The 20533-nt window shown below is 52.5% G+C and overlaps 1 protein-coding gene across 4 annotated transcripts in view; it reads left to right on the top strand.

The window, feature by feature from the left end:
- Nucleotides 1–18555, top strand: part of CORO2B (coronin 2B) — a 143296-nt gene extending 124741 nt beyond the window's left edge. For all 4 annotated transcript variants that reach the window (XM_037155715.2, XM_037155713.2, XM_053670118.1 and 1 more), the window contains exons 4-12: nt 6318–6467; nt 7094–7258; nt 9222–9338; nt 9462–9566; nt 10128–10224; nt 11950–12062; nt 12396–12486; nt 12687–12826; nt 16586–18555. In XM_037155715.2, coding sequence (XP_037011610.2) covers nt 6318–6467; nt 7094–7258; nt 9222–9338; nt 9462–9566; nt 10128–10224; nt 11950–12062; nt 12396–12486; nt 12687–12826; nt 16586–16717 — 1110 coding nt within the window. In that variant the 3' untranslated portion in view covers nt 16718–18555. The remainder of the gene's footprint in view (nt 1–6317; nt 6468–7093; nt 7259–9221; nt 9339–9461; nt 9567–10127; nt 10225–11949; nt 12063–12395; nt 12487–12686; nt 12827–16585) is intronic.
- Nucleotides 18556–20533: the final 1978 nt, after the last annotated feature.

Genomic DNA, 20533 nt, shown 5'->3' with positions numbered 1-20533 from the left:
CCTTGTCTGTGTAAGTAAGAGTAATGATTAATGAAAATAATAACAATGATAACAATAATATTGCAATAATAATGGTAATAGGTAGCACAGATCCTCCATGTGTCTGGCTCCACATTTACCATTTCATTTGAACCTCCAGCAGCCACCTCATGAGACTGTCAGCAGTAGACGCTCAGTCATGCTTCCTTCTGGGCACTCAGGTGGCCTCTCGCACCTCCCTGGGTTTGAAGTGCTTTGTTTCTCACTTTGGGAAACAGTTAGGTGGTCAGAAGATACCAACATGCGGGTAGTCTTGGAGATTCTACCTCTTGTTTAGATGAGTGATGACAAAGTGACTTGTTTAGATCAGTTTCTAGTAGTAAACAGAATAATTGGCAAGAAATGAGGGGAGGGGAGGAGCCTCCTGGCTCTGGGCAAGACCCTCACAGTTCTCTCTTCTCCTTGTAGAAGACGTGAGCATTGCCATGACTGTGGACCCAGGCATGGTATCCACAGAGGGGTGGGATGGAAATCCTAGGACCGATGTCTGTGCCATGTAGTGTAGGCGCATCAGATGCTTCCAGAGGGCAGAACCCATATTGTATACTTCCCTGTTTCCCCGCACACTGCTCCGAATAGAGTGCTTTTAATAAGTAAACACTAAGTAGTTGGAGTGCTGAGTATCTATGTCTTCTCCGGCTGCATAGGACCAGGGTGCACCTCCGCTCCTTCTCGGGCTGCTGTACTGCAGACACGGGCTGTGCCTGTGCAACAAGCAGGCCCACCCTTGCGCGTCTTGCCTGCAGGAACGATGTCGCGAGAGGCCCTGAGGAGGCCTCGCCAGGCGCGGGCCCTCCTCCGCAGCAGCCCAGGCCCTCAGCTTGTCAAAAGCAGAGACAGGCCCGACCAGACACCTTCACAATCACAACGTAATTTTAAAAAGGGAACATATGTGTTGTGTTCTGTAAAATGGAGACCAACTTTATACCATACACATTGACTACACAGGGTTCAGCCAAGTGCACATGAAAAATATAAATCCCATCTAAAATTTGACCTGTATAAAACTCTCATATGATTTTTAATATTTAGCAAAGTACTATTAAGTGCTTAGTAATCTACTTGGTAGGACATATGTTTTATTTTTACTTAGTCTTCATAGCAACTATAATTACAGGTGTAATTATTCTCACAGAGGAGAAGACTAAGGGTGACAGAGGCTAAGTGACTTGGCTGAAGTCTCACAGCTGATAAGTTCAGAGCCTGGTTTTTTAAAAAATATGAATTGTGTTAATTTCCATGATTTTTTTTAAAGATTTTATTTATTTATCTTTAGAGGAGAAGGAGAGAGGGAGAGAAATATCAATGTATGGTTGCCTTTCATGCATCCCCTGCTGGGAACTGGCCTGCAGGGAACCAGCCTGCAACCCAGGCCTGTGCCCTGACTGGGAATCAAACCACGATCCTCTGGTTCGTAGGCCTGTGCTCAATCCACTGAGCTACACCAGCCAGGGCTGATTTCCATGATTTTTAAAAGATATTTTTTTAATTTATTTTTAGACAGGGGAAGGTGGGGAGAAAGAGAGTGAGAGAAACATCAATGTATGGTTGCCTCCATACCATACCGTATGCGCCCCCTACTGGGGACCTGGCTGGCAACCCAGGCATGTGCCCTGACTGGGAGTCAAATAAGCAACACTTTGGTTCTCAGGCTGGAGCTCAATCCACTGAGCCACAGCAGCCGGGGCTCAGAGTCTAGATTTCAGTGGAACTTGTCAGACCACAAAGCGCTCTGCCAACCAGCGTCTCCCTCCTCTGAGTGCAGAGACACTGGTTTTGCTGCTCTGTTAACAGTCGTTATCGGCTGCCTTACCTTAGCCTGGTCTGCACAAGTTTGCTGTCTCCCTTACAAGACTGGGAGCTACTTGAAACCAAGAACCACACCCTGGTATCTGCAGTGTGTGGCACAGGGCAGGACTGAGCATACTATGTTGGATGACTATAACTGAGATAAACAGGGCTCTGACCCATGGACCTAGGAAGGGGACGGTCCCAGGCACAGCTGGCTTGCTAGAGAGAATGCTTCTGCCACTTTCCCCCTGCCGTTCCTTTCAGAAATCCGGTTCCGCAGACCCTGTTGGGTTTCCTGTTCAACTGAAGTGAGCTCCCAGAGCAGCTTCTGGGCAGACCCACCGTGTTCCTCCCACACCCATCCATTCTTTTCCTCCAGCAAATTCCTTGAATACTAAGGGATTGGAATTCCTTTTCCAGCTCTTAGACCTGCTGTGAACTTCATCTCCTCCTCTTAGCTCCTAGCGCATGCGACGCCAACTCTTTGCAGAGTGGTGGATCAAACAGCGTTAGTCTCTTCCCCCAGAGATACATTCAGTGATGTCAACAGCAGGACAGTTTGGAAGATCAACCCCTGAAGACTCAATGTGTGCATGGAAAACCAGGGCCCTGGGGGCAGGGGCGGGGAGTGGCTGATACCCAACGGGGATAAGGTAAGGCACCTCTTCCCCCTGCTGGGACGTTTTTCATCAGGGTCCCCAAGCCCTACCTGGGACACTACTCCAGCAGTTATTGGTGAAAACAGCCAATAACTGTGGCCTCTCCCTTGCAGCCCTTCATGCCACAGGATGTGGACCCAGTCTGAGGCTGAGCCTGGGTGTGGACGAGACCTGCCCTCCCCGCCCTCTTGGCCAAGCCAGTTAGTTTCCAGGCAGAGCTGTCCCCCAAACCAAGGCTCAGACTCAGGAGGCCTCTGAGCCCAGTTTACTCTAACTCATGCACCTTTAAAAGGTGTACACGTCTCAATTCATCATCTAGACAAGGAGCGTGACCCTCAGAGAACTTAACTGGCTTGTCCACGGTCATCCAACCCGTCAGTGGGATCAGACCCTGGGTGGACCCTCACTTCACAGCTTCCCCTGTCTCTACCTTAACCTGGCCTGTGGCGAAATCCAGGGACACCTCTGTTAGCTGGCTAGCTGGCTGCTCAGGAACTAGGCTGTTCTCTGGGAAGGGAATTTTTGTGAGATTCCACCCAAGCAGCACTCTTTTGAGCCTCAGCGACCAGGTGGGACACACTGGGCCTCTGGCCTCCTCTGCCAGCTGCCAGCCTGCCGCACACCAGCCAGGCTGACCAGCCTGCAGTCTCCCCCGCACTGTGCCCGAACCCACATACACGGATCGTTTTTCTGTCTCCCTGCCCTTATCCACAGCTCAACCTGTTTTTTGTAATTGATTTGAGAGAGGGGAAGGAACATTGATTTTTATTTTCCACTTATTTATGCATTCATTGGTTGATTCTTGTATGTGCCTTGACTGGGGATTGAACCCACAACCTTACCATAAGGGGACAACCCTCCCACCCATCACCTGCAAGACAGGATTCAAGTTCCCCACTCTCTGCACCCTGGTGGGTGCTCTAGTGCATCAGACCCACTGTACGCTGCTCTAGGGCAGGCACGGAGCAAGCTTAGCACCCACCCTATTGGCCGGCAAGGGCCTGGCTCATAAGAGGCAGAAGTGGAAGTAATGAGGCTCAACTCTCTTTCAAAGATCTTCCTCGAAGACCAGAGAGCACTCTCCTGCCTCCGTCTGCCTGTCCTTGTGTCCAGGTGCGCCATCCTGAAGAGGCAGCGTGAGGTGTCCACGGACAGGATCCTCCCTCCCGAATGCCTCCACCTGGCCGTCATCCTACCCCTACAGTCTCAGCCCCTTGAGTCTGAAAGCTTCCCAAGCTTCCCAACTGCAAACAACAATGCGGGGAGGGGGGGTGACTTGTATTTCTAAGAATCAAAGAAATGCAAATCCAAACAACAATGAGGTGGCACTTTTGATCCAATGGGCAAAAATCCAGTGTTGAAAATACAACTTCAGAGGCATAAGTAAAGAAGCAGAGTCTGTTGGAGGAAAACGGAACGGTTTTGGGACCAATTTTACGGTAACTATAATGAAACACTTTCAAGCATGTGTCCTACAGAAACACTCACAGCCACTCACAGACTTGTAATCCAGGGCTGTCATCGGGGACCGGGTTGTGATCGTGGAAAAGTGGGCAGAAGCCAGGTGTGCGCTGTTAGGGGTTGGCTAAATCCACTGTGGCACACTCATCCAACAGATGTCCCTGTGGCCACTTAAAAAGATAAAGGTAGATCATATGTAACCATGTGGAAAGATGCCCCCTATCCGCTGTTACATGCGAAAAGCAAGTTGTACAAGTACATGTATAATAATATCCCTTTGTGTAGAAAAGAAAGAAGTGTGTGTGTGGTATGTTATTCATGTGCTCTGTGTCTGGTGTCTGTGTGTGTGTGTCTAACACAAACATTGGTCTCCTCTCTTCAAGGGTCACCTTTCTCTGGTACATTTGGGGTCAAGAGTAATATGTCTTCTAACTACTGAGCCGTCTACCTGGGGCCATTCCCAGACTGGATGGCACCCCAGCAGGCGCTCACACAGTGCCGCTGGGGATGGGACCCTGGGGCCTGCTAGGCCCCGTCTGTGTCACCTCCCTCCCCAGGCCTGCCTCCGTGCAGGGCTCTTGGGGAGGGCCGGGGTTAGCTGGAGAGCTGGAGTAACAGAAGGAGATGACAGAGAGGGTGGGGAAACGTTCAGCTGTCCTCTAATGATTAACTTTTTCTCCAGTGTGTTTTTGAAACAGAGAATGGTACACCTCGGGGTGCCCCCAGTCCTGGACTAGACCCGCCTTTGTCTCCCTGATGGCTCCCACACCTGCATGTGCAGAGCCGGGTCTTCAGGGGGACACGCGAGCAGGAAATATTTCTGTAGTCGGAGGGGAGAGTGCCAAGGAGGGGAGCCTGCCAGGGGAGTTCCCTTCGCGCACCCTGGGTTCCCAGCTCCGCTGCCCTGTCCCAGAGACGGCCCGGAGCTGGCTTTCCGTGACGTGCTGTCTGTGTTTATTCAGAGCCTTCAGGATTATAATCAAGGGGCTGATATTCCACATTGATATGACATATTAAACAGTTCCCCTCAGGTCGGTCATTTAGAGTGTTTCTAAGTTTTCTGTATTGATGGTGTTACCATGAACATATCATACATAAAGATTTTTGCTTATATTCGAATTTAAGAGTGAAGTCACTAAGTCAAAGAATATAATATAACTATCTTTATGGTCCCTACTAAAGATGGCCAAATGGCTTGCAGAAGATGACTCTGATTTATGACCCTGCCAATACCGGTGACACTACAGTGGAAGTCACCAGCGCTGGCTTGGTTTTTCAGTTGGCTGTTTAAGACGATTGTAAGTGGTACCTCAGCTGTTTTCCCAGTTTTTCCCCTTACTAGCAAGGGTGGAGTTTCGATTTTTAAAAGATTTGTTTTAAAAGTGTCCTAAGTTCTAGTCACAAGAGTTCTTTCTCTTCACCAGTCAGATCATAATAAATAGCATTAATGATGCTAATAACAACAATTAGAACAAGAATTATAATCCTTAGTGCTGCAGAGAACTTGACAGTTTACCAACTTTTACAAGCAGTATGTCTTTTATTCTGGCAGTAGGCGAGGCCAGGCAAAGATTCCCCATCCCCACCCCACCCCCTCCATTTATAGATAAAACCGTTGGAACTCTGCACAACCGGCTTAGCTTGAAAAGCAAGCCCACCAGAGCAGCTGTAGCTACTTGGGGGCGTGGTCTCTTTTCTCTGCTTCTCTGCGAGTCCCCGCCTCCTCTGCAGATCATCTTTTCTGCTTCTCTGTCAGCACCCGGGAGCCTAGAAATAGCAGCTGCCTCCGGGCTCTGCCCGTCTCTTCAGCTCAGGCTCCAACAGCTAATCAGGATCCCTGCCCCTCGGTTTACGTGTCGCAGCAGGGGCTCTGGACTTCCCAGCCTCCCAGAGTGGTTCCCCTCTGCTCAGGTGTCCATCCTGGGTTGGAGACAGAGTGGGGGACAAGGCCCTGTGGTACAATCAGAGGAGCTGGGGCCGAAGGCAGATCTCTTCGGAGGCTGTGGGAAGGGAAGCAGAGGCACACTTTTTAATTCAACACTGGCTCAAAGCTATCAGTGTGTGGGCCTCTGGGCCTGGCTAGTCCATAACAATAACACGCCAGTGATAATAGTTGCTGAGGTCTGCAGAGACTTCTCGGAGAAAACCCTCCCACAGGAAGAGAGGAGATGGCCTCTTTCCTCTCTCATCACACCCTTGAACCTCTGCGCAGGCCTCACTCAGCTCTGCCCACCGCCCTGGCCATGAGGTGCCTCACCAAGCAGGTCTCAGAAAGCCTGATGTCAGAGGGATAGGCAATCGGGGCCTCTCTCTGCTGCCCTGCCCACCAGGCTCAGACCCTCCCCTCCCCGCTCTGTTCCCCTGCAGGTGCGGATCTGGGAGATCCCGGAGGGCGGGCTGAAGCGGAACATGACGGAGGCTCTCCTGGAGCTGCACGGGCACAGCCGGCGCGTGGGGCTGGTGGAGTGGCACCCCACCACCAACAACATCCTGTTCAGTGCCGGCTATGACTACAAGGTAGGCAGCCCAGCAGGCTGAGGGCATGCGGAAGGAGAGAGAAGGGCATCTTTGGGGGCCTGCTGGAAGCACTGTTACTTTCCTGAGCATGTTAACCAGTATTGTCTCATCTGTTCATTTCTTCATTCACTACACACAACTGAGCATCTTCTGTGCACCCCATCATTTCTGGGGTTCACAGAGGCTGGAGGCATCTGTACTGCCTTCTCTAGTGCCGATGGACTGGAAGTGAATGCCACTCCGTGCCCACACTCTCCTGCTGGGGGAAAAGGGAGCAACCGGAGCTGCTGGAGGGAAGAGAATGGAGCCCCAGCCCCCACCCCCAGGCAGACCCTCAAAAGAGGTGTGCCAGCCACTGGAACCTGGCAAGGAACATTTACCCTTCTTGATAGTTGCAGAAACTGAGCCCAGGCTGGAGCTGGGATGTGCCCGAGGATAGTGGTGGATTTGTGTGACGGGGACACGTCGGCCTTTTATACAGAGCTCAACAACAGCATCCTTCATCCCAGCACACTCCGACCCTGCACGGGCATCTCTCCCAGCACCACTGGGTGTGGAACGGGGACAGGCGCCCTGTGACAGCAGCAGCAGGGCTGACCCCGACTCCTGCTCGTCTGCTGTCCCAGGTCCTCATCTGGAACCTGGACGTGGGTGAGCCTGTGAAGATGATCGACTGCCACTCGGATGTGATCCTCTGCATGTCCTTCAACACCGATGGCAGCCTGCTCACCACCACGTGCAAGGACAAGAAGCTGCGTGTGATTGAGCCCCGCTCCGGCCGTGTTCTGCAGGTGAAGCCCCGCTTGTTTTAGGGGAAAGGAAGGTACTGGGGCCTGGGGCTTAGCATCCAGCCAGGACCAGGGAAAGGCCGAGCCACCTCCCTTCTCCCATGCACCTGGCCAGCACCTCTGCTGACCATCCGGGTCTGGGCCCTTCTCAGCTCACAGGAACCCTGCCCTGTTCTGGGTGAGGAGGGGCTTTAGAACCCTTTCTTGTCCACTGCACTTGATCCCCAGAGGGGATTCTTCTGCTCTGCTCTGGGGGCTGAGCTGGCGACATCCTTCAGCCCGTGAATCCTTGGGTTTCGACGGTGAGGCTCACCATGGGCCCAGGAGGAGGGCATTTGGACCCGCTGCCCAGCCACCTGTGTGGGACGGGCCTGGCGGAAATGGCTGAGGCTGCCAGCCCCAGGGACAACTCCAAGTGAGGAGGCAGATAGTGAACTTAACTCCAGTTTTGGTTTTTTAGTCTCCTGGGTCTCGACTGTGAAGAAGGGTTGAGATGCCACTTGGGAATAGGAAATGAACATCCCCTGAGCTTCTGAGGCATGCCAGTCACCGAGGGGGACAGAAAATTTGGGCTGAATTTGAGATTTACCTACTACACTGGAAAAGGTTGGGGGTGACCTGGTTGTGTTCATCTCGGAGGAGTCCACTACTGTGAGGCCGGAGAGGCTCTGCCACTGCTTCTGCAAACAGTGACTCCCCGGGCATCAGCATCACTGGCAGCACGTACCCAGAATCCACTGTGCAGCCTATGGTGGGTCACGGCCCCCACGTCGTTCCATTATTTAGTGCTCCCGACAGTCCTCTGAGGTGGGTCCCCTGACTCTCCCCATTTCTCGCATGGGAACTCCGAGCCTTGGAGAAGGTAGAGACTTGCATGTCACAGTCAGGGAGGAGCTAGAGTTCAGTCCCAGCCAGATGGACCCAAGAGCCCATGCTGAACAGAAAAAGGTGTCAGAGAGCAGAGAACCCAGCCTCCCCCTCACGGCCATGGACACGAGCCCAGAGAGGGTGAGGGTTATGCTTTTCCTGGCAGAACTTGGGACTGAAATGCAGAGTGAGTGACGCCAGCCTGGGTCTTTGCACTGCTCGCCAGCCTCTGTTTTCTACCTGATGCTGACTCATGCCGGCAGAGGACGGTTGTGCATTGGCAGGAAAAGAAAGTGTCATGAGTTGCGAGGCAGAAGTGGCAGAGGATGGGTTTGTAGGAGCCCCTGGTGAAGCGAGTCATGAGCCAGCGAGCCAGTGTGAGCCCCCATCCTCCTGAACCTCAGGAGCCTCACCCTCCAAGGTTCGTGCCAGTAGGTATTGCTCTGCAGGTTAAAAGGGCCCTGCTGAGAGCCCTGGCACCCAGGGCGTTGCAGGCCCTGCCCAGGACTTGGTCAATGTTAGCTCCCCATTCTCCTGCCCCTGCCCTTTCTGGGACAAGGCAGAGAGGCCTGTGTCCCAGTCTCAGGGCTCCACCGCCCCTTGGCCCCTGTATGTGTTTCCTGGGGCTCCTGTAACAAATTACCACACTCGGGTGGCTCACAGCAAGAGGAATGGGTTCTCTCCCAGTTCTGGAGGCCAGAGTTCTGTCGGCAGCCACACTCCCTCCCGAGGCGCTGGGGGGGCGCTGGGGGAGAAGCCTCCTCCGGCTCCTGGTGGCTGCTGGCTTCCTTGGCTTGTGGTCACATCTCTCCAAACTCTGCCTCCACAGTCACTTCACCTTCTCTTCTCAGTCTCTGCAACCTCCTTATGCCTGATCTAAGGGCTCTCGTGACAGCATTTAGGGTCCAGTCGAATAATCCAGGGGATCCCCCTATCTCAAGGCTCTTAACATTACATCTGCAAAGTCTCTTTTTCCAAATAAAGAAACATCCACAGGTTCCAGGGATGAAGACATGGAGTGTCTTCTGGGCGCCACCGTTCAGCCCACCACAGGACCCTGGTGCCTGGGCCCTGGCTCACCAACTTTTTGTTCCCCCAGGAGGCCAGCTGCAAAAACCACAGAGTGAACCGGGTGGTGTTCCTGGGGAACATGAAGCGGCTTCTCACGACAGGGGTCTCCAGGTGGAACACAAGACAAATTGCCCTCTGGGACCAGGTCAGCCACAGGGAGGCCGGGTGGTGACATAAAAGGGTGGTAGCTCTGGGGACTGTGCTGGACTTTGGGAAGGTGAGGTGCCATCCTCCCGGACATAGGCTGATCCTGGCCCCCTCCCCGCAGGAGGACCTGTCCATGCCTCTGATCGAGGAAGAAATTGACGGGCTCTCTGGCCTCCTGTTCCCTTTCTATGATGCCGACACCCACATGCTCTACCTGGCTGGAAAGGTAGTGGAGGATGGGGGTGGGCCCGGGGCAGCCTGTGGGAGATCCCTGCCCCCATTGCGCCTCTGCTCCTCCCCTACACTTCTAAGAAGAGCCAGCCTAACCTGGGCCTTCACCAAATCCAACCTGGGTCTCCCTCTCTTCCATTGAAACCTACTCTTAAGCCTGACACTTACTCTTACTGAAGTGTCAATGGCTAAGAATTCCTTCAGAGGTGAATTGGAGAGGGTTTTACATCGGAATAAGGATCTGAGCCTGAAGTGTAGAAGACCGGGACTAATGATGGAATTTGAGGCGCCTGCCAGGAGATCTCTGACAAACATGGCCTTGTTTATCAGAAAAGCAACATATTATACACACACACCAGCAGCAGCAACACCACCACCATCACCCCTGGCAAGTCCCCTGTGGCAAGCCCACCAGGGGCCTAAAGGCCAGGCCTCCCTGGTCTTTGACCACCTTGGAGGCACAGCAGAGGCTGTCTTCAGCAGACCCCTGGACCAGGGCTACTCAGTCCTCCCCTCTCCCTCTGTCTTCCTCACCTCCCTCTCGCCTTGCCCTCAGGGGGATGGAAACATCCGGTACTATGAGATCAGCACAGAGAAGCCCTACCTGAGTTACCTCATGGAGTTCCGCTCTCCAGCACCGCAAAAAGGCCTCGGTAAGGAGTCAAGACACTGCGTGACTATTAGACTACAGAACAAGACACTGGACATTTGGCTCATGGGTTACCCCCCAGCCCCAATAAACTATCAGACTCAGAAGGCCTCAGCCCATGGGCAGGTCAGAATGGAACCTACAGGTACTGCCCCTGTGAATGTCCGCCCGCTGGCCTTCAGCCACCTGTCAGCACCCACTCGACTGGCTCATCCTTACATGGTGTTGGGCGTCCTTCACCATCTCTGGCCATCAGCAGCCCGCAGGGATGTGACTGTGTCCTCATTCTTATTTGCAGAGGGGGAGGCTGAGGCCCAACATGGTTCTCACATTGGAGGGTTTTCTTTCTCATGGGTGGGTGAGTAGGTTAAGGGACAAGATGATGTGATCTGGAAGTTTAGTTGACGATTGCTCTGGCTTCTGTAGGGAGAGTGGATTTGGGAACATGGATTTTGAAAGGGCAGGAAGGAGGCCACTGTGAATGTCTAGGCAAGAAACAGGAGTAGCTAGGGGGATGGCATGGCAATGGAAGAGGAGGAAGAATCCAGGAGATGTGGAGAAGGAGGGCCAGCGGGACCTGGGGAGGAGAGGAGGCAGAGGGAGGGCCCAGGGTACCCATTTCTCATTCTCCTCACCTGTGGCCACTGTTGGGCCAGTACCATGAATGGGCCGCTTTCGAAGGTTCAGAGTTACTACATAAGTCATCCCAGGCAGATCACGTAGCTGTTAAGTGGTGGAGCCAGAGCTCATAGTCTGCTGGCTCCAGATCCCACTTTGGTACCTACACCACTTCCCCCCACCCCAGCTCCTGGGACTCCCTTATCTGGAGGAGCAGCCTTCCATTCCAGCTGAGGGGAGGTAGAACCTTAACTCACATTCACATCATGGAGACAGAAACATGTTATGTGCTCTTCACCATGCTAAGCAGTTCATGAGCTTCTTCACATTCAGCCCCTGACCATCACAGGAGGGGCTGCTACCTTCTGCCACTAGCCAGCCAAAGACCCTGAAGCTCAGAGATCATCCTGGGCCCAAGGACTCCCAGTCATAAAGAGGGGCAGAGCCAGGATTAGAACCGAGGTCTGTCCTACCCCCTAGCTTGTGTTCCTGATGTCACACTGGACTGCTCCCTCAGTAGGGGATCAGTAGATGTGGCTGTTAGGGACTGTGCAGCCAAAGCGCAGGCACAGACAATACATGCATTCGCGCATGCGTACATGTGCTCAGTCCTAGGACTATGACAGAACAGCAGTCCCGCTGCACTTAAACTTCGGGGGTGCATGGGAAAGGGATTTTTCCTTCCATCTCTCTGAGAACCAAGGACACCAATGCTTCAATAAGCCAGTTCATTTCAGCTCTGTGATGTTTTTGTGACAATATTCTTTGACCTTGGGCAAGCTCCTTCCCTTCTGACCCTTAAGAGTCTTGTCTGTAAAAAGGATGGATTCAGTCTCAATATTTCTACAGCTTCTTCCGGTTCTACACGGTACCAATTCTAAGCCATGCACTTGTGTGAGGCAGGTCTGGCCCACAGGGCTTGAGTAGTCACCCCCCAGACACAGAACTGACTCAAGAAGCCCTCGGCCCACCCCCTGCCCTCTGCATGGGCCATTGCTCCAAAGGTATTGCTCCTCTGTGGTCTTTCCCCCGCCTGGGAACATCACAGAAGAGAGCGGCACCAAGGGGGGGATCCCCTGGGCCCCAGAGAACCGTGTGTGCCTGTCCGCAGGGGTCATGCCCAAGCACGGGCTGGATGTGTCGGCTTGCGAGGTGTTCCGCTTCTACAAGCTGGTGACTCTTAAGGGCCTGATCGAGCCCATCTCCATGATCGTGCCCCGGAGGGTGAGTGGGGCTGGGCAGGGCTCCCAAGGGCCCCATATTGAATCCTAGCCCGCTCCATGGTGACTGGAAGCCTTGAGGAGCCCAGAAGAAGGAGCCCTTTTCCTGTGGACTGGCTGGGGTGGGGAATGGAGGACATGCCAAGGTGGGGACAGTTCTGTCTGCTGATGAACTCAGGGCGGGAATTCCAAGTGGGAGACACTGTGAGTGCAAAGACTCGAAGGCAGGAGAGCAGGGAGCGTGGTTGGAGGTCGGCGAGGAGAAAAGTCTGACTGGAAAGCAGGGCTATTCTCAGCAGCCCCCCATCTGTTCCCTCTTCTGCTCCCCACACTATAGTCAGATTCCTACCAGGAAGACATTTACCCCATGACGCCAGGCACAGAGCCAGCCCTGACCCCCGATGAGTGGCTGGGAGGCATCAACCGAGGTAAGTACTGTTAGGGGTGGGCTTCACAAAAGAGGCTGAGACTGCGTGAGCTTTGCCTTCAGTCTGGCTCACCCCATGTCCCCCACACATGCTCCTGCTGGGACTTTGCCTCATTCTTGGCCAACTGTCAAGCATGGGGTAAATGAAAGACTGTCATTTCACAGTGCATCAGTTGTCAATGTGCCCCTTGCCTTTCTTAGATCCCGTGCTGATGTCTTTGAAAGAAGGCTATAAGAAGTCCTCAAAAATGGTATTTAAGGCTCCCATCAAAGAAAAGAAGAGCGTTGTGGTCAATGGAATAGATTTATTAGAAAATGTCCCACCCAGGACAGAGAATGAGGTAAGGAATAGAAGTTCTTTCCTGCACAGGCCCTGGAAGAGTGAGACCTTGGTGTTTCAACTGTGGGCTGCAGGCCTTCAAGCCAGCGCCATTCTGAGGCCTTTTTCTTTCTGTAACAAACACCCTAAGTAGCCTGGTGTTGGCTTCCATTACCCTGACCCCGATACAAAGAGGCTGGGGTATGATGCCCCCCTCCAACCTTCAAATTCACTCACCCACACAGTTACGCATGAATTCAGTCTCCTTGTGCATCCGCTCCAGAGTGTCGCTGTCACTTGGTGTTACAGGAGATAGAAATCTCTGCCTCACAGAGGAAAACCAGTCTCATGCATTCCAGCACTGTCTTCCTTCCTGGCCTTGTAGCACTGATGCCATCTCACAGCTTCCTGTTTTGTGGAAGATGCTGGATGTTTATGGAAATGCCGTCTGTGCCATTTGCAGTGGGAACATTCAGGGGCAGCCATAGCTGGGCCTTGTCCCTGCCCCCGAAGGCTCCTCTTTCCAACCCTACCCTCAGTCCCTGGTGCCAAACAGCTCAGCTCAGCTCAGCTCCGCCGGGACTCACAGAATGCTTACTGTGTGCCAGGCACTTGGCTTGATGCAGCTGAGGCAGAGATGGCTGCATAGACCCACCTGCATGTGAATCCTGGCTCTGCCTGAGCAAGTTTCCTGACCAAAGTCCATTTCCTCATGGCAAAATGGAGATATGAAATGCTGTGAGCGTGAGAGAGATACTCTATCTCTAAGTGTCTACACTCTTCCTGGCTCACACTAAGTGCTCAAAGAAGCTGACTGTATTAGCTATCCATGGCCATGTATCAAATTACCCTCAATCCTAGTGACTTAAACCCACAAACATTCATCATCTCATAGTGTCTATGGGTGCCTGTGGCTCGAGGTCTCTCACGAGGGTATGAAGTGTCAGCCAAGGCTGCAGTCACATCTGAAGGCTCATCTGCGTCCAAGTTCACTCACATGGTTGCTGGCAGGACTGGTTTCCTCCCAGCTTGTTGGACTGAGGATCTCAGTTCCTCGTAGGCTGTCAGCCAGAGGTGCTCCCCGGCTCGGGCCCTTGCCCCGTGGACCTCTCCATAGAGCGGCTCACAAAGCGGCAACTGGCTTCCCTTGGAGTGAGGAAGAGAGGGTGTCCGGGATGGGATGCCACAGTCTCTTTGTAACCTGACCTTGGGAAAGACATCTCATTACTCCTGCCATATACTACTCATTCGCTAGGCCCAGTCCACCGTGAGGGCAGGGGAGAACGTGGGGTGGGGGCATCTTAGAGGTTTCTTATCACAACAACTTATGGTTACCACTGTTACTCACAAAAATAAGCTATTCCTGACCTCTGGGACCTCACAGTTTTAAAGTGGAAATTCACAGGTAAACAGGCCATTATTATCCAATATAGTTATGTGCCATTATAGAGGGATGTTGAGATGTCTAGGGCTGGTTGAAATCATGTGATAAATAGGATTTGCTTCAAAATAACCCCTGAGGGGGGTGGTGCCAGGGAAGTGGGCAGGAGCCAATACCAAGAATAGGTAGATATCAAGCAGGAAAAGTGGTAACATGTCATTCGTTGAAGCTGATTGATGAGTACTTGGAGATTCGTGGTGTTAATCTTCCCACTTTTGTATGTATTTGGCATTTTCTAATACAAACTTTTTCGTGTACTCTGAGAAGGCAGAAGCACCCGAGTTGCTTTGCCAGCCCACGTGGGCCACACCGGAGCCTGAGCTCAGTTCTAGTGCTGGTGCGCCGCAGGCAGCAGGGACTGGCGGTGAAAGAGAACGCCACTAGCTATTGTCCGTGCGCATCAGAACCCAGGAGCCAGAGGAGAGTCGTACAGAGGCTCTGAGCAGACAGAACAGATGCCACAGTCTCCCTGCACTAAGGCCTGTGCCCGGTCCTCACTGCGAAGAGAGTCCCTCGGAGCCTGCTGACTCTGGCTTGACCTGCTGTTTTAGTCTTCACAGCAGCTCGGACGCAGCCCCATTAGAAAGGGGGCTGCAAACAGCAGACACGCCGATCTAAGTGCGAAGAGGTAACTGCAGGGCCAGGCCGGCCCCAGGGAGGACACTCAGGGGTCTCCTCTGTAATGTCACCAAAAGTCACTGGATGGCGTGCTTAAATTAAGGGAAAGCATGGAGTGTCAATTACACCCCCAATAAGGCCTTTCTAAACAAATACTGAAAAATTACACAAAGAAATGTTGAGAATTTGGAAGGCACAGGAGTATACAGAAGCACATAACGTATCTTCCCTCAGACAAAACCAGGGCTGTTTTGTTGTTTTTTTAAAAAAAGGCAGTTAGCCCTGGCTGGTGTAGCTCAGTGGATTGAGCACAGGCCTGCGAACCAGAGGATCACGGTTTGATTCCCAGTCAGGGCACATGGCCGGGTTTCGGGCCAGTTCCCAGCAGGGGACGCACAAGGGGCAACCATACATTGATGTTTCTCTCCCTCTCTCCTTCCCTTCTCCTCTGAAGATAAATAAATAAAATCTTTTTAAAAAGGCAGTTAAAAGAAGACATCATAAAAATGATGTATTCTTCAAACCACTCACTTTCATTTAAAACAAATACATTCATTCAACACATTTTGAAGCAGGACTGTTCCTTTGAGGACATCTCTGGCTGGGCTGGGCTGTGTTTTTCTCAAATTAATCACACGTCACCTCCAGTTTCATTTCTGTTACGTAGAACAAGTACTTAAAAGTCAATCTGAAAACAAAGCCCTAGTTTTTTTTTTCCAGGTTTCCCCCAGTTCTTTAAAAAGGAACGTCACCGAGGTTCAATTCACCTACAGTAAAATCCATCCTTTGAGGTGTGCAGTTCCCTAAGTTTTGACAAACGTGTAAAAGTTCTGATGCGCATGTAACCACCGCACACAACCCAGAGACAGAAAATCCCCCAGTGTTTTGTGGAACGTCACCTGCGCCTCATTCAGCAGTAGCATTTTTAGCATCACCTTTACCAAGGTTTTTCTAAAGCATTCCACTTAGTTTTATAGAAACAGCAACTGTCTTATTGTACTCACACTTCATCAGTTTATAACCTATTTAATCACATTATGCAATTACCAGAACAAATGGAACTCCCACCAGGAAGTTTGAGGATGAACCCAACTGCTTGTTAGTAACTTTCAACTCAGGCGGAGGGAGGGGCCTTCCAGGCCTCAGTGTTCTGTGGCCACCTGCCGTCTGTTTTACAGAGGAAACGGAGCGATGGGTTAATCCAGGGGATTGTCTAAGAGAGGGCCTGCCCTTGCCTGTGCCCAGCCTGCCGTGGGTCACTGCCTGGCACAAACTGCGGTGCTCCTATGGTGGTCCCACGTCTGCAGGAAAAAGGCCGGATTCCATTCTGTATCCGGAGCCCCCTTAGGCAAACATTTTAGAAAGGTTTCCATGCAGAACGGTAACTAAAAGTATTGGGTTTGAAGCTCTAAAAGGGTGAGGCCGGGATGTTTGGGGAAATGGCCTGCGTGGACTCCCCCCTTCCTCAGCGATCCGAGTCAGGCCCGGGGCAGGTCTGTCTCTTTTCTCTGCCTCACAGGGGAAAGTAGGAGTCGTGAGAGCTGCGGTGACATCAGGCATCTGGGACACCGCAGGGTGGGGCGGTGGAAGGTCTGGGGGAGGTGGCAGAGGCCACGATGGGGATCTGAGCAGGGGCGAGGGGTGGGGGTACCCACTCTGGAAATCACCTTCTTACCTCCTTTCTCCCCGCCCCTCTGTGGCCCCCTCTCTCTGTCCACCCAGCTCCTCCGAATGTTCTTCCGGCAGCAGGATGAGATTCGGCGGTTGAAAGAGGAGCTGGCCCAGAAGGACATCCGCATTCGGCAGCTACAGCTGGAACTGAAGAACTTGCGCAACAGCCCCAAGAACTGTTAGCTCTCGGTGGGGCTGCTTTCTAAGCCGATCTCTCCATGGTTTCTACTCGTCTCTTACCTTCCCCTTATCCTGTGACCCCAGAGACAGAGCCAGGATGGGAGCTGGGGAAGAGGCTGAGGAGGAGAGCCCCACCTGTCACCTCAAGAACTGGAAGCTGATCTTTGATCTCTTGACCTCATGCTAATAAAAGGTCCCAGCCTCTGCTGGAGACCCACCACTGGCAGCCCCATCTCCTGCCTGCCACTTTCCTGGCTGGACAAAGACCATGGATTCCCTGAGGGGTGGTCTCCACAGACCAGGGAGCAGAGGAGGAAACTGGGACCCCCGTAGATTTAGAACTGGAACCTTTCCCTTGCAAAGGAGGCTGCTGCCATGACTTCTCAGCACCCACTGCTGGGGATCACAGCACCCTGATGGACCAACCTGGAAGGGCTGGACGGCAGGCATCACCTGTTCTCCCTCCCCTCTCCTCCCCCCCGCAGCCCTGGAAGCCAGATTCATCTGACAAGGGTTGCAAGCAGCCCCGCTCCTTTCTGTCTCTTGCCCCCTCTTTCTTGTCTTCAGGGAATTAAGAGGATCGCTCGCCAAGGCCATAATGACCCCTTGCCTTCCCATGAATCTCTTCAAAGCTCTTGCAATACTCCTTCCCCATTTAACTGGTGAGGCAGGCAGCGTAGGGAACAGTGTCCCCATTTTACAAATGCCAGAACTGAGAGCTGCACTGGCGAAGTGACTTACTAAGTCACCCAACAGGTCAACAGTGGACCCAGGTCCTAGGGTGTCCAGACCCCAGGCCAGGGCCCTTCCCACTGCATCAAGATGCCAATCCTCTGGTGGCTTCCCCAGTGCCCAAGTATGTGTGGAGAATGAGAACTGGAAGCCACTTCTATCGTCTGCCCAACACCAGTAGTGCCAATGTGTCACACTGCCCAGTTGAGGCCCCTCACACTCAGTGCCCCTCCATCCCCTCGGCCCCCCTGCCCTGTTCCCCCCCAGGGGACTCCCTCTGAGATGAGGCCTCTTCCTCCTGGAAGCTGAGGCTGAGGAGGGGGAGTTGGGCCCCGGAGAAGGCACAGCAGGGGTCTGCTCACTTGCACCAAGTGGATGATGCCCTGTGTGTGTCTCTCACCACTACTATCTCAGCCACATTCAGCCTTATGCTCGTAGAATGACCACAGCCCTTCACGCTGGTGTAGCACTTTAAAGTTTACGCAGTTCTTCAATACATCGGATCTCACTGGAGTCTCTGGTCTGCTCCCGGAGGTAGGGAGCAGTCTTTCCATTCTGTAGATGAAGAAACTAAGGAGTGGCCTGAGGTCACAGACTCTTTGGAGATGTCACATTTCATTTGGTCTTCTACACATTTTCTTTTCTCTCTTTTTCTCCATTTCCCACCACCCACAGTGTCCATAAACACTGTTCTCCACAGAATCACCACAGTCTGGGGGTGAGATCCGGCCTGGGAATCAAGTGGGTGCCCTCCCTGCTCTTGTTCACTTGGATCTGCCGCACACATTGTGCCCTACACCTGCCTTTCCCGTGGCCACCCTGTAGGACATCCACCATGGGGGGCCAGGGTTCTGTAAGCCCCTCCTGGTGACCCAGGCATGGAGAGCCCTCCGGCCCTTGGGGTTCCCCCCGCCACCAGAACCACCCATCCTCTCGCCAGCCAGAGCAACATCTCACCCCCGCCCGCGCAGCTGGACAGTGTCAGCTCTCATTGCCTCCTCCCCACACTTCTTGCGCTTTTTTTTTTCTTCCCCATTGACCTTTGTGGTCTTCTGTGATTATTTATGCTGCCTCCCAAGGGTAGAATTGAAATAAAATGTTTTCAAATTACCAAACCTGCTTCTGGTCACCACCGTATCTTGATGGCCAACTCCCCCACCACAGCTCCCTTGCCTTTCTGGGACAACAGACCACATCTGTCTCTACAGATACAATTTCACACTTTCACTCACCTCAGCAAGGCTTCTAGACCTCAGCACTATTGGCGTCTGGGGCCAGATAATTTTTTGCTATGGGGCTGCCATGTGCAGTATGAGGTTTAGCATCACCCCTGGCTTCTATTGATCGGATTCCATAGGAACTCCTACCTGGTAGTGATAAACAAAAATGCCTCCAGGCATCACCCAAGGTCCCCCGGGGTGTCAAAATAGCCTCAGTTGAGAACCACGGTTCTGTAGTTATGCAACAGGCATCTGCTCTGTATCTAGCCCTGTGTTAAGATCTGGGGGACTCCAACATTTTACACAGGAATGATTTCACAGTTCACAAAGCACTCTTCCATGTACTTGACTCTTGCTCTTCATTCACAGCAGCTTTACGTATGTTCTAATATTCCCAGTTTCAACAAAGGGGTCAGGTGCAGTGTGGTGACATGCTCAAGGTTGCTCAGCTGGTATAGTAGGGAAGCCACACAAGGATGTGAATCTCATGAGCCAAAGCTAGAGAAGGCACACGCTCCCAGTCTCCAGCCAATCTCTGTGCTGTGGGCCAAGTTTGTGCTGGGGGAGGTCTGGGCCCCATCACAGACACGGGCTGTTGGATAGGGGCTGCCGGCCACTGGGAGGCCCTCATCTCTCACCAAGCCAGGGTTGTCATGGAGCAGACATGTCAGACTGCAAAGTGGACAGGCACATAGCAGTGTGGGCACCACAGAAAACTCAACACAGCCAGAGGAAAGCAATGAAAATCTTAAAACAGAGCTGGAGAGAAAACGAATAAAGGGCTGCAGCAGAGCCGTAGGCAAGACACCAGACACAGGGAGGGGTTATCCCTGGCCCAGCTCTGCCTCCAGCTGGGTATGCAACATTGAGTCTCACTTCTCTCCGAGCCTCACTTTCTCCACCTCTAAAATGAAGGGATAAGACAACTTCACAGTCCCTTCCTGGTCTAACACGTTTCTATTATACTAGCAGTTGTGAGATTGGGACAAATCCCCAAGACCACCCATAGTCTAGCACGAGTGGTGCAAAGAAGAATATCAGGGGAAGGGAAGCAGCAGGACAGCTTCCTCCAGGGGTTGGTGCAGAAAAATGCTCTTGCTACACGTGAATTCAAAGACACCCCTGGAGTTTCTGCTGTAGATCAGCTCACAAAGCCCTGAGCCTGAAAGAAGCACCGTATCACTGAGAGTCCTGCTGCTTTTCTCTTGGGATGCTGAGGAAGATGGAGCTAGTTCCTTGACTAGGGCTTCCCCACACATCCATCCTTGCGCCCACCTGGGCTCAGGGAGCAGGCGAATGGGCCAGGTGATCTGTCTCATGTTTGTCTGTCCCATTGAATCCCCAGTTCTGAGCTTAACTGGATATCTCTGTAATCATTACTCATTATGAAAAATTGTCTACGGTCAGGGTCAAACACGATTGCCCCCCAGTTGGCCTATTTCTCAACTGTATATGTTAAGTAGGGATGATCCCTCATTGGATGTCTGTGTGTCTTGTAGTCCTTCGTATACTAAAGCATATGCTGCCTAGTCTGCTGTGCTGACCCAGCCATGGCCTGGCCAACCACACGGCTTTGATTATTGAAACAATGGAGGACGCAAGTCCCCTCTGGCTCTTTGAACCTGCTCTTACTGCCATGTTCCCCACCAGGTGCTTGCTCCCCTCTTTTCTCCAGTGAAGATATAGGCTAAACTCCGAATCCTTCTCTTCTAAGAAGAGGTCCTCCTGGGCATGCCTGCAACTCCTTGTCCTGACCATCACACCAACTTGGATTTTCAACTCAATACTTGGGTAGCTAGATCTGCTCAGTACTTGGTGCTGGGAACCCAGTGACAGGAAAGAATCAGGCCTGTCCTTGGGGGCCTAT

This window comes from Artibeus jamaicensis, unplaced genomic scaffold, assembly GCF_021234435.1.
Source record: "Artibeus jamaicensis isolate MK-2021 breed Jamaican fruit bat unplaced genomic scaffold, CSHL_Jam_final contig_548, whole genome shotgun sequence".
NCBI classification, from domain to species: Eukaryota; Metazoa; Chordata; class Mammalia; order Chiroptera; family Phyllostomidae; genus Artibeus; species Artibeus jamaicensis.
This window is presented reverse-complemented; position numbering and strand designations above follow the sequence as displayed.